Here is a 14,520-nt window from a genome sequence, read left to right as displayed (position 1 = left end):
GAAATAGATGTTTTCCATTTGTTTCCATAGAAATAGATGTTTCCATAGGAATAGATGTTTCGATTTGTTTCCATAGAAATAGATGTTTCCATAGAAATAGATGTTTCGATTTGTTTCCATAGAAATAGATGTTTTCATTGGTTTCCATAGAAATAGATGTTTTCATTTGTTTCCATAGAAATAGATGTTTCCATAGAAATAGATGTTTTCATTTGTTTCCATAGAAATAGATGTTTTCATTTGTTTCCATAGAAACAGATGTTTCCATTTCCAATAGTCTACTGCCATTTAGCTCTTGTCGTCTTAGATTCCAAACATGATGTGTGGTCCATGTGAACAAGTCCACATCGTCTAGATAGTCAAACTCCTGCTACGGCTCTATTTCTCTTACATGTCCAACCTGTTGCCTGGAGACATCTGACATCTCCCGATCCACAATATGGTTAGAGATGAGATTAGTCTGCTGTATATGGTGCTCAGTGGTCACATGTCTCTATATAAAGTTACACTAATGGCCTGACTGTTTTGGAGGCCAAAATATATGATAAGAGTTTTTTCCCGACCACTACTTTACCAGGAACAACTCCTGGCCCTGGGAAAAATGAATTGTCTGGCCCATCAGACTGTCTGTACAGCAAGGTGGCAAATTTAAATCAAACGAAATAGCACCAACGTCTGGTCGTCATAGGTATTACACAACGGACATCGGTTTGTTGTCTTCCTGTTTCAAGATGTGTGTTGCGGTAGGAAGTTGATCGCATGCTATTGCACGGTCTATGGACAGTAACGTTTTAGCTACATTGTGTATTCTCACGATTATGCCCGCAGTAAATCACGGATAGATACATCGACATGGTGTTACATTGTTACTAAAATAACCGGTTAGTTTGACTTGCACGTGGTTGGTGTTACAGTTCAAAGGCAACCAATTTACGAGGTAACGTTACTGTACAGTAGTACAATAACTTGAAATGATTGTTTGACATTAGCTCACATATTGCGTGAAAGGATGCTGAGAACATTTTTAACAGCTGTCCGAGGGCCTGCGGTCTGCGTGGGTCGGTGTTTCAGTAGTGAAGTGAGTGGTGCAGTTTCCACGTTAGCCGGTTTCTCCTCTCCACCATTCTCAACCGAGGCTTCACTCTATGTTCACGTGAGTATTAGTAGACTACTAACGTTATATTCAATGAGCATCTCTCTCTCTACCATTAACTGACTTGTCTAGTTAAATAAAGGTTAAATAAATAAAAAATGGAATGGTGCCAAACACATGGGAAGTCCACTCCAGCCATTACAATGAGCCTGTCCTCCTATAGCTCCTCCACCAGCCTCCTCTGTCTACTGTAACTAACCCTGATCCTCTCTTGTTCATAGTGGCCTTACTGTCTGAAGAGATGCTCCTGCTGTAACCAACCCTGATCCTCTCTTGTTCATAGTGGCCTTACTGTCTGAAGAGATGCTCCTACTGTAACTTCAACAAGTACATTCCTCGCTCTGACAACCAGGACGTCATGTTGGAGTGTCTCCAGCGGGAGACGGAGACCTTACTAAAGCTCAGCCAGGTGTCCCGGTAGGTTTACTGTCTAAATTCAACCCTCCTCTGTGGGCCATCGCCTTTAGCTTTAGTGTCTCCATGGGAGCATCTGAAATGCCACCCTGTTCCCTAAAAAGTGCACTATTTCCAGCGTGCCTGAGGCTGACTATGGAGGGAATAGGGGGCTCACTCAGACTCACTCAGGCTGCTCCCCCTCCTCCTGGAGTTCAACTCCAAGCACAGTAGTCTGAGCATTTTTTCTTCTTTCTATTTTAACATCTAACTCTCTCTCTCTCTCTCTCAATGTCTCTCTTTCTGTCTCCCTGTCTCTCTCTCTCTCTGTCTCCCTGTCTCTCTCTCCCTCTCCCTGTCTCTCTCTCTCTCTCTCTCTCTCTCTCCATGTCTCTCTCTAACTCTCTCTCTCTGTCTCTCTCTCTGTCTCCCCCTCTCTCTCTCACGCTCTCTCCCTCTCTCTGGCTCTCTCTCTCTCTCATCTTCAGGATCACCTCTGTGTTTTTTGGAGGTGGGACTCCTAGCCTGGCCCGCCCCTCCACTATCGCTGCAGTCCTAGAGACGGTTGCCAGGCACGCTGGACTATCAGAGGAGGCGGAGGTCACTCTGGAGGTCAACCCCACCCCCGTAGGAAGCTCTAAGTTGGAGGACTTCCTCCATGCTGGTGTCAACCGTTTTTCCATCGGGGTGCAGGTGAGATTAAGGCTGGTGTTCAGTCAGTTGCACATAGTAGATTTCCAGAAATCATTCTCAGAAATATTGAATTACGTCCTCCTACTGTACATCCCCTGGGCTATAAGAGTAATGGGAACGGTTAGGTGGAGACTAGCAACCCTTTGCCATAAGAGAGGAGAGGAGTCCCTGGAGGATAAGAGTGCGATGCAACACAGTCAGTCAATGATCACTAGCTTTGTTCTGAACAGTCAGTCAATGATCACTAGCTTTGTTCTGAACAGTCAGTCACCGATCACTAGCTTTGTTCTGAACAGTCAGTCACCGATCACTAGCTTTGTTCTGAACAGTCAGTCACTGATCACTAGCTTTGTTCTGAACAGTCAGTCACTGATCACTAGCTATGTTCTGAACAGTCAGTCAATGATCACTAGCTTTGTTCTGAACAGTCAGTCACTGATCACTAGCTTTGTTCTGAACAGTCAGTCACTGATCACTAGCTTTGTTCTGAACAGTCAGTCACTGATCACTAGCTTTGTTCTGAACAGTCAGTCACTGATCACTAGCTTTGTTCTGAACAGTCAGTCACCGATCACTAGCTTTGTTCTGAACAGTCAGTCACGGATCACTAGCTCTGTTCTGAACAGTCAGTCACTGATCACTAGCTTTGTTCTGAACAGTCAGTCAATGATCACTAGCTTTGTTCTGAGAGCCAGTTGTACTTTTCCTATGTGGAGCTGGTCGGGGAGCTGAAGGAGACACTGTTCAGACATGTCTCATATGTCTGCTTCTTTTCAACCAACAGTCTCTCCGGGACGACAACCTGAAGGTTCTGGGGAGAGATCATAACTCCCAGCATGCTTTGCAGACCGTAGCGGAGGCTCGGAGGCTCTGCCCGGGTAGGGTGTCAGTCGACGTCATGTTCGGACGTCCTGGTCAGAGCGTTGCATGCTGGGAGTTGGAATTGGATGAGCTGCTGTCGGTGTGTGATGACCACGTCTCCCTGTACCAGCTGACCCTGGAGAGAGGCATGTCTTCCCAACACTGATAGTTTTTTGGGTATTTAGAAGTTGAATTGACAGGTACAGATGGGGAGATGGAGGAGAGGACTACAGGAGAGACAGTAGCAGGAACACCACCACTACACCGCCCCAGCAGACTGAATTTGCAGTTATTTTGAAGGTTTTACTTGCAGTGACTGTGAAATGTGGCTGTTTTTACTTAGCGTAGTTGAGTTAGTAGCTGTAGTGATTGACAGGTAATAGGTATCCAAATGAATATATGACCTGACTGTAAGTCACTCTGGATAAGAGATTCTGCTGCTAAATGACTCCAATGTAAACATGTCAACTGCAGGCACACAGCTCTTCAGACAGGTCCAGAAAGGCCAACTGAGTGTGCCCAGTGATGACATCACAGCTGTCATGTATGAATCTGCCAGGAGGATTCTTCAGAAGAGAGGCTATCTGCAGTATGAGGTGTCCAACTTTGCAAGAAATGTAAGTTCTACTCTCTTTCTCTGTGTGTGTGTTTGTGTGTGTGTGTGTGTGTGTGTGTGTGTGTGTGTGTCTGTCCGTCCTACCACTGTGCTACAGTAGAAATACTTTTAGTAGAAAACCCTGCTGTAGAAATACATTTAGCAGAAAACCCTGCAGTATAAACACCTTTAGTAGAAAACCCTGCTGTAGAAATACCTTTAGTAGAAAACCCTGCTGTAGAAATACATTTAGTAGAAAACCCTGCTGTAGAAATACATTTAGCAGAAAACCCTGCTGAAGAAACACCTTTAGTAGAAAACCCTGCTGTAGAAATACATTTAGTAGAAAACCCTGCTGTAGAAATACATTTAGCAGAAAACCCTGCTGTAGAAATACATTTAGCAGAAAACCCTGCTGAAGAAACACCTTTAGTAGAAAACCCTGCAGTAGAAACACCTTTAGTAGAAAACCCTGCTGAAGAAACACCTTTAGTAGAAAACCCTGCAGTAGAAACACCTTTAGTAGAAAACCCTGCTGTAGAAACACCAGGCTATTCTCTGTGCTGTATTGGTTGTGGTAACTATTGAATATGAATATTACCTGCTACAGTCAGCACACATCTGTAATATACCTTGTGTATTTTCTGTTTGTTTTGAAGGGTGCCATCAGCCAACACAATATGAGCTACTGGAAGGCCAGTCAGTATCTTGGAGTGGGCCCAGGTGAGTTAATAGTGCTTTATGAATGCTCTATAAAGACTTAATGAATTCTCTATAATACCGTAATGAATGCTCTACAAAGACTTTATGAATGCTCTATAAAGACTTAATGAATGCTCTATAATACCGTAATGAATGCTCTATAAAGACTTAATGAATGCTCTACAAAGACTTTATGAATGCTCTATAAAGACTTAATGAATGCTCTATAATACCGTAATGAATGATCTATAAAGACTTAATTAATGTTCTATAACACCGTACTGAATGCTCTATAAAGACTTTATGAATGCTCTATAACACCGTAATGAATGATCTATAAAGATTTTATACATGCTCTAAAACACCGTTATGAATGCTCTATAACACCGTAATGAATGATCTATAAAGATTTTATGCATGCTCTATAACACCGTAATGAATGCTCTATAAAGATTTTATGCATGCTCTATAACACCATTATGAATGCTCTATAAAGACTTTATGCATGCTCTATAACACCGTTATGAATGCTCTATAACACCATTATGAATGCTCTATAAAGACTTTATGCATGCTCTATAACACCGTTATGAATGCTCTATAGCACCATTATGAATGCTCTATAACACCATTATGAATGCTCTATAAAGACTTTATGAATGCTCTATAACACCTTAGTGAATGCTCTATAACACCGTAATGAATGCTCTATAAAGACTTTATGAATGCTCTATAAAGCCTTCATCTGTGGTTGTTTATTTGAAGAGGGACTCTTCTGTCTACCAGGTGCCCATGGTCGCTTCGTCCCCCATGGAGAGGGGGATGTGTGTCGAGAGGCCCGTACCCAGACTCTGGAGCCTGATGTCTGGTTGAGAGAGGTGCAGCAGAGGGGTCACGGGACTCGACGCAGGATACCCCTCACTTACCTGGGACTGTGAGTCAACTACTTTCCGCTTCAGGCTGTTTACCTGCAGAATTCACACCGTGCTGCTCATTAAAGGGATAATCCACTCCAGAATGAAATTCCTGTCAATTTGTTAATAATCTATGATCTCTGAGTGGGTAAGATAACTATTTTCACCATGATTTGACTTCTAAGTGGTCCGTCTGTGCAAACAGAAAATCGTGTCGTGCCACGTCATCGCGATAAGGCTCTCGTCACTGTAGATCGGGAATAACAAACTATCACATTTCATAACGCTTAAAAAAATCAGTAAGTGCACTCCCCATATCAGCCAGTAGAGGGCATGGACAGACTGGTTGACTGAGTCAGCTGATCTACTGTCTGCTCTTCAGACTGTTCACCTGCAGGGTTCACACGGTGCTGCACGTTAATGACCTACTTCTAATAATACTGTTCACACGGTGCTGCACGTTAATGATCTACTTCTAATAATACTGTTCACACGGTGCTGCACGTTAATGATCTACTTCTAATAATACTGTTCACACGGTGCTGCACGTTAATGATCTACTTCTAATAATACTGTTCACCTGCAGGGTTCACACGGTGCTGCACGTTAATGACCTACTTCTAATAATACTGTTCACCTGCAGGGTTCACACGGTGCTGCACGTTAATGACCTACTTCTAATAATACTGTTCACACGGTGCTGCACGTTAATGACCTACTTCTAATAATACTGTTCACCTGCAGGGTTCACACGGTGCTGCAGGTTAATGATCTACTTCTAATAATACTGTTCACCTGCAGGGTTCACATGGTGCTGCACGTTAATGATCTACTTCTAATAATACTGTTCACACAGTGCTGCAGGTTAATGATCTACTTCTAATAATACTGTTCACCTGCAGGGTTCACACGGTGCTGCAGGTTAATGACCTACTTCTAATAATACTCCAGACTCACTCATAGCATGGGATTCTATTCAGGGGTTGTATTTGTACATCAAGCGCTCACGCTACAGAAACAGGAAGTCCTGTTCTGACTCGGACAAGGCTTCCTTTCTAACAGCATGGCAGATAATATACTGTAGCAACTTTTATTTTATTCATCTGATTGCAGATTGGAGGAGGTGTTGGTCATGGGACTGCGTTTGATTGACGGCATCACTCACCAGGTAATCTAGGCTAACCCAGAATACTGACCGCATCACTCACCAGGTAATCTAGGCTAACCCAGAATACTGACCGCATCACTCACCAGGTAATCTAGGTTAACCCAGAAAACTGACCGCATCACTCACCAGGTAATCTAGGTTAACCCAGAATACTGACCGCATCACTCACCAGGTAATCTAGGTTAACCCAGAAAACTGACGGCATCACTCACCAGGTAATCTAGGCTAACCCAGAATACTGATGACATCACTCACCAGGTAATCTCGGTTAACCCAGAATACCGACGGCATCACTCACCAGGTAATCTAGGCTAACCCAGAATACTGATGACATCACTCACCAGGTAATCTCGGTTAACCCAGAACCAAAAGTCTCACATAATTTGGTCAGATTATGTTTACATAGTCTGTCCACATACTATACAGTATATATATACACAGTATATGCTATACCAAGAGGAGGTTTCAGTTGTTTCTAGATTCATTGTCTGCATCAATAGGGGCCATCAGTGATAAAAGCATGTTTTAACCTGATGTTGTGTTCAGTATTTGTATGTTCCACACAATTGTTCTGATTCACCTTACTTCCTGTCTACATCGGTCTTTATGGCTCTGGTTCACCTTACTTCCTGTCTACATCTGTCTTTATGTCTCTGGTTCACCTTACTTCCTGTCTACATCTGTCTTTATGTCTCTGGTTCACCTTACTTCCTGTCTACATCTGTCTTTATGTCTCTGGTTCACCTTACTTCCTGTCTACATCTGTCTTTATGTCTCTGATTGACCTTACTTCCTGTCTACATCTGTCTTTATGTCTCTGATTCACCTTACTTCCTGTCTACATCTGTCTTTATGTCTCTGATTCACCTTACTTCCTGTCTACATCTGTCTTTATGTCTCTGATTCACCTTACTTCCTGTCTACATCTGTCTTTATGTCTCTGATTCACCTTACTTCCTGTCTACATCGGTCTTTATGTCTCTGATTCACCTTACTTCCTGTCTACATCGGTCTTTATGTCTCTGGTTCACCTTACTTCCTGTCTACATCGGTCTTTATGTCTCTGGTTCACCTTACTTCCTGTCTACATCTGTCTTTATGTCTCTGATTCACCTTACTTCCTGTCTACATCTGTCTTTATGTCTCTGATTCACCTTACTTCCTGTCTACATCGGTCTTTATGTTTCTGATTCGTGCTATTTCTGTGGCAGCATTGGCAGTTGTTCAGTCCCAGGGCAGATCTACACCAGATTCTCAGCTCATCCTCTGAAGTACAAGATCTTCAACAGACAGGCCTTCTAATCCTGGATGCCAGGTAACCCAGACCTTCAACAGACAGGCCTTCTAATCCTGGATGACAGGTAACCCAGACCTTCAACAGACAGGTCTTCTAATCCTGGATGACAGGTAACCCAGACCTTCAACAGACAAGCCTTCTAATCCTGGATGACAGGTAACCCAGACCTTCAACAGACAGGCCTTCTAATCCTGGATGACAGGTAACCCAGACCTTCAACAGACAGGTCTTCTAATCCTGGATGACAGGTAACCCAGACCTTCAACAGACAAGCCTTCTAATCCTGGATGACAGGTAACCCAGACCTTCAACAGACAGGCCTTCTAATCCTGGATGACGGGTAACCCAGACCTTCAACAGACAGGCCTTCTAATCCTGGATGCCAGGTAACCCAGACCTTCAACAGACAGGCCTTCTAATCCTGGATGACAGGTAACCCAGCCCTTCAACAGACAGGCCTTCTAATCCTGGATGACAGGTAACCCAGACCTTCAACAGACAGGCCTTCTAATCCTGGATGACAGGTAACCCAGACCTTCAACAGACAGGTCTTCTTATCCTGGATGACAGGTAACCCAGACCTTCAACAGACAGGTCTTCTAATCCTGGATGACAGGTAACCCAGACCTTCAACAGACAGGCCTTCTAATCCTGGATGACGGGTAACCCAGACCTTCAACAGACAGGCCTTCTAATCCTGGATGACAGGTAACCCAGACCTTCAACAGACAGACCTTCTAATCCTGGATGACAGGTAACCCAGACCTTCAACAGACAGGCCTTCTAATCCTGGATGACAGGTAACCCAGACCTTCAACAGACAGGCCTTCTAATCCTGGATGACAGGTAACCCAGACCTTCAACAGACAGGTCTTCTAATCCTGGATGACAGGTAACCCAGACCTTCAACAGACAGGCCTTCTAATCCTGGATGACAGGTAACCCAGACCTTCAACAGACAGGCCTTCTAATCCTGGATGACAGGTAACCCAGACCTTCAACAGACAGGCCTTCTAATCCTGGATGACAGGTAACCCAGACCTTCAACAGACAGGTCTTCTAATCCTGGATGACAGGTAACCCAGACCTTCAACAGACAGTTCTTCTAATCCTGGATGACAGGTAACCCAGACCTTCAACAGACAGGTCTTCTAATCCTGGATGACAGGTAACCCAGACCTTCAACAGACAGGCCTTCTAATCCTGAATGACAGGTAACCCAGACCTTCAACAGACAGGCCTTCTAATCCTGGATGACAGCTAACCCAGACCTTCAACAGACAGGCCTTCTAATCCTGGATGACAGGTAACCCAGATCTTCAACAGACAGGTCTTCAAATCCTGGATGACAGGTAACCCAGACCTTCAACAGACAGGTCTTCTAATCCTGGATGACAGGTAACCCAGACCTTCAACAGACAGGCCTTCTAATCCTGGATGACAGGTAACCCAGACCTTCAACAGACAGGTCTTCTAATCCTGGATGACAGGTAACCCAGACCTTCAACAGACAGGCCTTCTAATCCTGGATGACAGGTAACCCAGACCTTCAACAGACAGGCCTTCTAATCCTGGATGACAGGTAACCCAGACCTTCAACAGACAGGTCTTCTAATCCTGGATGACAGGTAACCCAGATCTTCAACAGACAGGTCTTCAAATCCTGGATGACAGGTAACCCAGACCTTCAACAGACAGGTCTTCTAATCCTGGATGACAGGTAACCCAGACCTTCAACAGACAGGCCTTCTAATCCTGGATGACAGGTAACCCAGACCTTCAACAGACAGGTCTTCTAATCCTGGATGACAGGTAACCCAGACCTTCAACAGACAAGCCTTATAACTTGTGGTTTGTTTAAAGTGGGACCCAGTAGTTGTATCTCTGTGTCTGTATGAGTCTATTTGAATCAGCTGTGTAGTGGTAGGGGCAAAACCCAAAACGTGCTCCCCTTGGGGTCCCGGGACTGAGTTTGGGAAACACTGACAACCCCTTTTGTCTTGTGTGTAGGGGTCTGCGGTGCTCGTGGCAGGGCCTGGCCTTACTGGACAGCATGTTACCCACCCTGCTGCTGCTGCTGGAGGCCTACATCACCCAGGGGCTCCAGGAGCAGCAGGCCAGGGGGCCACCATAGGAGACCAGAGAGATAGAGGACAGAGGGGCTACAAGCCTGGCTGACCCGGAGACTGACCCGGAGACTGACCCGGAGACTGACCCGGCGACTGACCCGGAGGCTGACCCGGAGGCTGACCCGGCGACTGACCCGGAGACTGACCCGGCGACTGACCCGGAGACTGACCCGGCGACTGACCCCGGAGACTGACCCCGGAGACTGACCCCGGAGACTGACCCCGGAGACTGACCCGGAGACTGACCCAGAGAGCCACTATGAACTGTAGATACGGGTCTGATCTACCATCTCCACTGATGAAGTAGATTAGCTGCAGTAAGATGACACTAAACTACAGTCACCATGTTGTGATCAGTGACGGGTTAGATGGGCCTGAGATGCTGATAAAGATCTGTACAGGATATTTACAGTTGAACAGGATGCTGCCGGGACTCAGGAAAGGTTCTCCACACCATGTCCTCTATGAACAAATCATTCTGTACCCCTTCAATGTAGTAGAGGTAATCTCTCTCTCACACACACACACACACACACACACACACACACACACACACACACACACACACACACACGACAAGCAGTTACCAAAAGCAGCAGTTAAATAAAAGGTTAGCGTGCCACAGACTCCAGTTTCTCCACGCTTATCTAGTTATCTGTCATCAGCGCTGTAGTGAAGCACTGTTATTGTCAAAGTCCCTCTAATGGATCTCTGCTTCCTCATCATCATAGCGTGAGAAGATGTAGCGTGAGCAGCGGGCTGGGTCACCTGACAGAGTGAGAGTGGGTGACGCGGTCGTGGTCCCTGTATCTGGCCCAGGTGCAGAGCAGATACCAGATTAGACAGACAGGCTTAAACCTTCTGTTGTCCATCAGCTGTCATGAAAGGCTTGGTCTGACAGGTACACAGCATGTAATCCACCAAGAAGAGTCTGGAGCGTGTTGTTTAAGCCTGAAGACAGCATCACAACACTGTAGACTGGAGCGTGTTGTTTCAGCCTGAAGACAGCACCACAACACTGTAGACTGGAGCGTGTTGTTTCAGCATGAAGACAGCATCACAACACTGTAGACTGGAGCGTGTTGTTTAAGCATGAAGACAGCACCACAACACTGTAGACTGGAGCGTGTTGTTTAAGCATGAAGACAGCACCACAACACCATAGACTGGAGCGTGTTGTTTAAGCCTGAAGACAGCACCACAACACTGTAGACTGGAGCGTATTGTGGAGGCTTGTTGAGATGGGCCTCTTGACACGCTGAGTGTATTGTAGTTATAGTGTACATGGGTTAATAAGAAGAGCACATTTATAATAGGATAATTATAACCGATTGCCAAGTCTGTGAAATGTATAGTTGGTTTAATTTCTTACTCAATAAAAATGTAAAGTGCTTTCTACTATTCATTCTCATATTAATGGTCATTCATGCTCATTAAAGAAATTGTGTGCATTCCCTATAAATGTAAATACTTTTGACCTGAGCCCTGTGAGCCCTATGAGCCCTGACCTGATGCCCTGTGAGTCCTGACCTGAGCCCTGTGAGCCCTGACCTGAGCCCTGTGAGTCCTGACCTGAGCCCTGTGAGTCCTGACCTGAGCCCTGTGAGCCCTGAGGGTTAACTGCCTTGTTCAGGGGCAGAACGACAGCCCTATGAGGCGGGGCGGCAGCGTAGCCTAGTGGTTAGAGCTTTGGACTAGTAACCGAAATGTTGCAAGTTCGAATCCCCGAGCTGACAAGGTACAAATCTGTCGTTCTGCCCCTGAACAAGGCAGTTAACCCACTGTTCCTAGGCCGTCATTGAAAATAAGAATTTGTTCTTAACTGACTTGCCTAGTTAAATAAAGGTAAAATAAAAATGAGCCCTGACATGAGTCCTGACCTGAGCCCTAACCAAAACGAGTGCATTACATAGGGAATAGGATGCCATTTGGAATGCACACAATACCATGTCTCCATGTCTCTTTCTCCATGTCTACATGTCTCTTTCTCCATGTCTCTTTCTCCATGTCTCCATGTCTCTCTCTGTCTCCATGTCTCTGTCTCCATGTCTCTCTCTGTCTCCATGTCTCTTTCTCCATGTCTCTCTCTCCATGTCTGTCTCTTTCTCCATGTCTCTCTCCATGTCTCTTTATCAATGTCTCCATGTCTCTTTCTCAATGTCTCCATGTCTCTCTCCATGTCTCTCTCCATGTCTCTCTCCATGTCTGTCTCCATGTATCTCTCTGTCTCCATGTCTCTTTCTTCATGTCTCCATGTCTGTCTCAATGTCTCTCCATGTCTCTTTCTCCATGTCTCTCTCTGTCTCCATGTCTCTCTCTGTCTCCATGTCTCTCTCCATGTCTCTTTATCAATGTCTCCATGTCTCTTTCTCCATGTCTCCATGTCTCTCTCTCCATGTCTCCATGTCTGTCTCCATGTCTCTCTCTCCATGTCTCTTTCTCCATGTCTCCATGTCTCTCTCTCCATGTCTCTCTCCATGTCTCCATGTCTGTCTCCATGTCTGTCTCCATGTCTCCATGTCTGTCTCCATGTCTCTCTCTCCATGTCTGTCTCCATGTCTGTCTCCATGTCTCTCTCTCTCCATGTCTCTCTCCATGTCTCTCTCTCTCTCCATGTCTCTTTCTCCATGTCTCCCTGTCTCTTTCTCCATGTCTCCATGTCTCTCTCTCCATGTCTCTCTCCATGTCTCCATGTCTGTCTCCATGTCTCTCTCTCCATGTCTCCATGTCTCTCTCTCCATGTCTCTTTCTCCATGTCTCCATGTCTCTCTCCATGTCTCTCTCCATGTCTCCATGTCTCTCTCTGTTTATTGCTCTAAACTTGTGTTTTCCCCTGTTCCGTGTGTTGACCTGTATAGAGAAGGGCCCTGTGTTGACCTGTATAGAGAAGGGCCCTGTGTTGACCTGTATAGAGAAGGGCCCTGTGTTGACCTGTATAGAGAATGGCCCTGTGTTGACCTGTATAGAGAAGGAGACACAAATGGCACTCTATTCCCTGTGTAGTGCGCTACATTTGACCCATAGGGTTCTGGTCTAAAGTAGTGCATTATGTAGGGAATAGAGTTCCATTTAGGAGGCCTCCTTGGTATCATGATAGGCTTGTACTGGTGCTGCTGTGTTCTTCAGAGATGTCTGGATGAATGATTAGCAGTAATGTGAGCAGACTGACACTACTGGGTAATGTTCACCACTCCTACAACCTGCTGCTGAGGGGGTTTTGCATTTCAATAGTGGAGCATCTGCAGGTGCAGTCAAATTGGAAGCTGTTGACAAGGACCCAATGAATACAAATTCATTGATGCACCTCTATGACCCAATATACCAGGCAGGTAGGATCATAGAATGCTACATTCTATGGGAAGAGTAGTGACGACCCACAGCCTTTAATTGCCTACATAATTGATGAGTTTATTTCCAAAACACCATTTTTTTGTAAAAACATTTTTTTTAACTTTTATTTTACTAGGCATGTTTTCACATTTGTGTTTTTTCATCAGAAATGATTGCTAACGGGTTCCTTCATGTTTCTGTAAAATATTATTGTTATTATTCATAGATATTGTAATTTTTTTCCCCTTGTAGATTTTAGATTTGTTGTTTTTTTGCGAAACACTATACAGTAGCTGGTATGTTATGTTCCTATCTTGTATATTGGACTGTGACATGTGGTCGTCTCACCATATCTTCAGATTAATGCACTGGATAAGAGCGTCTGCTAAATGACTACATTTGAAATGTAAATGTTTTACATACAGATCTCATATTACTGTATTGAATAATTGTTTACCTTTTTTTTTTATTTGTCACGTATAATTTTCAGTTTTTTTTTTTTTAATAGTTACATTTGACTGTGTAGCAGTACTACTGATTTCTCTGAGAGTGAGGCAGATATATATTATTACTGTGTAAAACCTAGCAGTACTACTGATTTCTCTGAGAGTGAGGCAGATATATATTATTACTGTGTAAAACCTAGCAGTACTACTGATTTCTCTGAGAGTGAGGCAGATATATATTATTACTGTGTAAAACCTAGCAGTACTACTGATTTCTCTGAGAGTGAGGCAGATATATATTATTACTGTGTAAAACCTAGCAGTACTACTGATTTCTCTGAGAGTGAGGCAGATATTTAGCACAAAAAAAACATTATTTGTCTCTGAAATGAAACAAGTTATTTAAAACTAAACACGTCTGTCATTGAACAACCGCATGAGTGATTAGATAGTGAAAAACACACCAATCTCTTTCATATTTTCTTTAAACAATTAAAGCTAATTTACCAACATTTCTGAAAATGGATATATAGCGTTTTGGAATGAAACTCTTCAATTACTACGTCACACATTGAGTGTTAAGATTTGTTATTTTGATAAACAGTCTGTTATTTTTATTCGTTTTTTATAATGAAAGGACATTCAATGTGGTGAACGTTTGCTTTAGACAAGGGCAGGACAGTAAGCTCTATCATAAAATAAATGTATAGAATAATGTTTTAGAATGATATGTCTTCTTCGTTGTACTATCTCTCAATGTTTTCACATTCAGAATGAATGGTTTTGTCTACTTGCCCCCAAAATGAATTATATGCAGTTTATTGTCTGTCACAAGGGAG

The 14,520-nt window shown here is 44.1% G+C and overlaps 1 protein-coding gene across 2 annotated transcripts; it reads left to right on the top strand.

Moving 5' to 3' along the window:
• Positions 1-694: 694 nt before the first annotated feature.
• Positions 695-14,406, top strand: LOC129842637 (radical S-adenosyl methionine domain-containing protein 1, mitochondrial-like). 2 transcript variants are annotated; one of them, XR_008757659.1, is made up of 10 exons: positions 695-1,153; positions 1,437-1,570; positions 2,035-2,239; positions 3,024-3,246; positions 3,575-3,717; positions 4,355-4,418; positions 5,184-5,331; positions 6,425-6,479; positions 7,691-8,162; positions 9,787-9,872. XR_008757659.1 is itself a non-coding variant. In XM_055911261.1 (10 exons), the coding sequence occupies exons 1-10, from the start codon at positions 1,010-1,012 to the stop codon at positions 9,908-9,910; spliced, it is 1,344 nt and encodes a 447-aa protein (XP_055767236.1). In that variant the 5' UTR covers positions 695-1,009; the 3' UTR covers positions 9,911-14,406. The 2 variants fall into 2 exon arrangements, 1 of the variants encoding a protein (XP_055767236.1); XM_055911261.1 differs by having other exon boundaries at positions 7,691-7,794; positions 9,787-14,406.
• The last annotated feature ends 114 nt before the right edge of the window (positions 14,407-14,520 follow it).

This window comes from Salvelinus fontinalis, unplaced genomic scaffold (assembly GCF_029448725.1).
Source record: "Salvelinus fontinalis isolate EN_2023a unplaced genomic scaffold, ASM2944872v1 scaffold_0057, whole genome shotgun sequence".
NCBI classification, from domain to species: Eukaryota; Metazoa; Chordata; class Actinopteri; order Salmoniformes; family Salmonidae; genus Salvelinus; species Salvelinus fontinalis.
This window is presented reverse-complemented; position numbering and strand designations above follow the sequence as displayed.

Bases quoted from the DNA above. Each gene is read 5' to 3' on its own strand.
- LOC129842637 (XM_055911261.1), top strand. From the start codon at position 1,010: ATGCTGAGAACATTTTTAACAGCTGTCCGAGGGCCTGCGGTCTGCGTG. The intron at 1,571-2,034 runs GTAGGTTTACTG...TCTCATCTTCAG, and splicing joins AAGCTCAGCCAGGTGTCCCG to GATCACCTCTGTGTTTTTTG. The intron at 5,332-6,424 runs GTGAGTCAACTA...ATCTGATTGCAG, and splicing joins CCCCTCACTTACCTGGGACT to ATTGGAGGAGGTGTTGGTCA.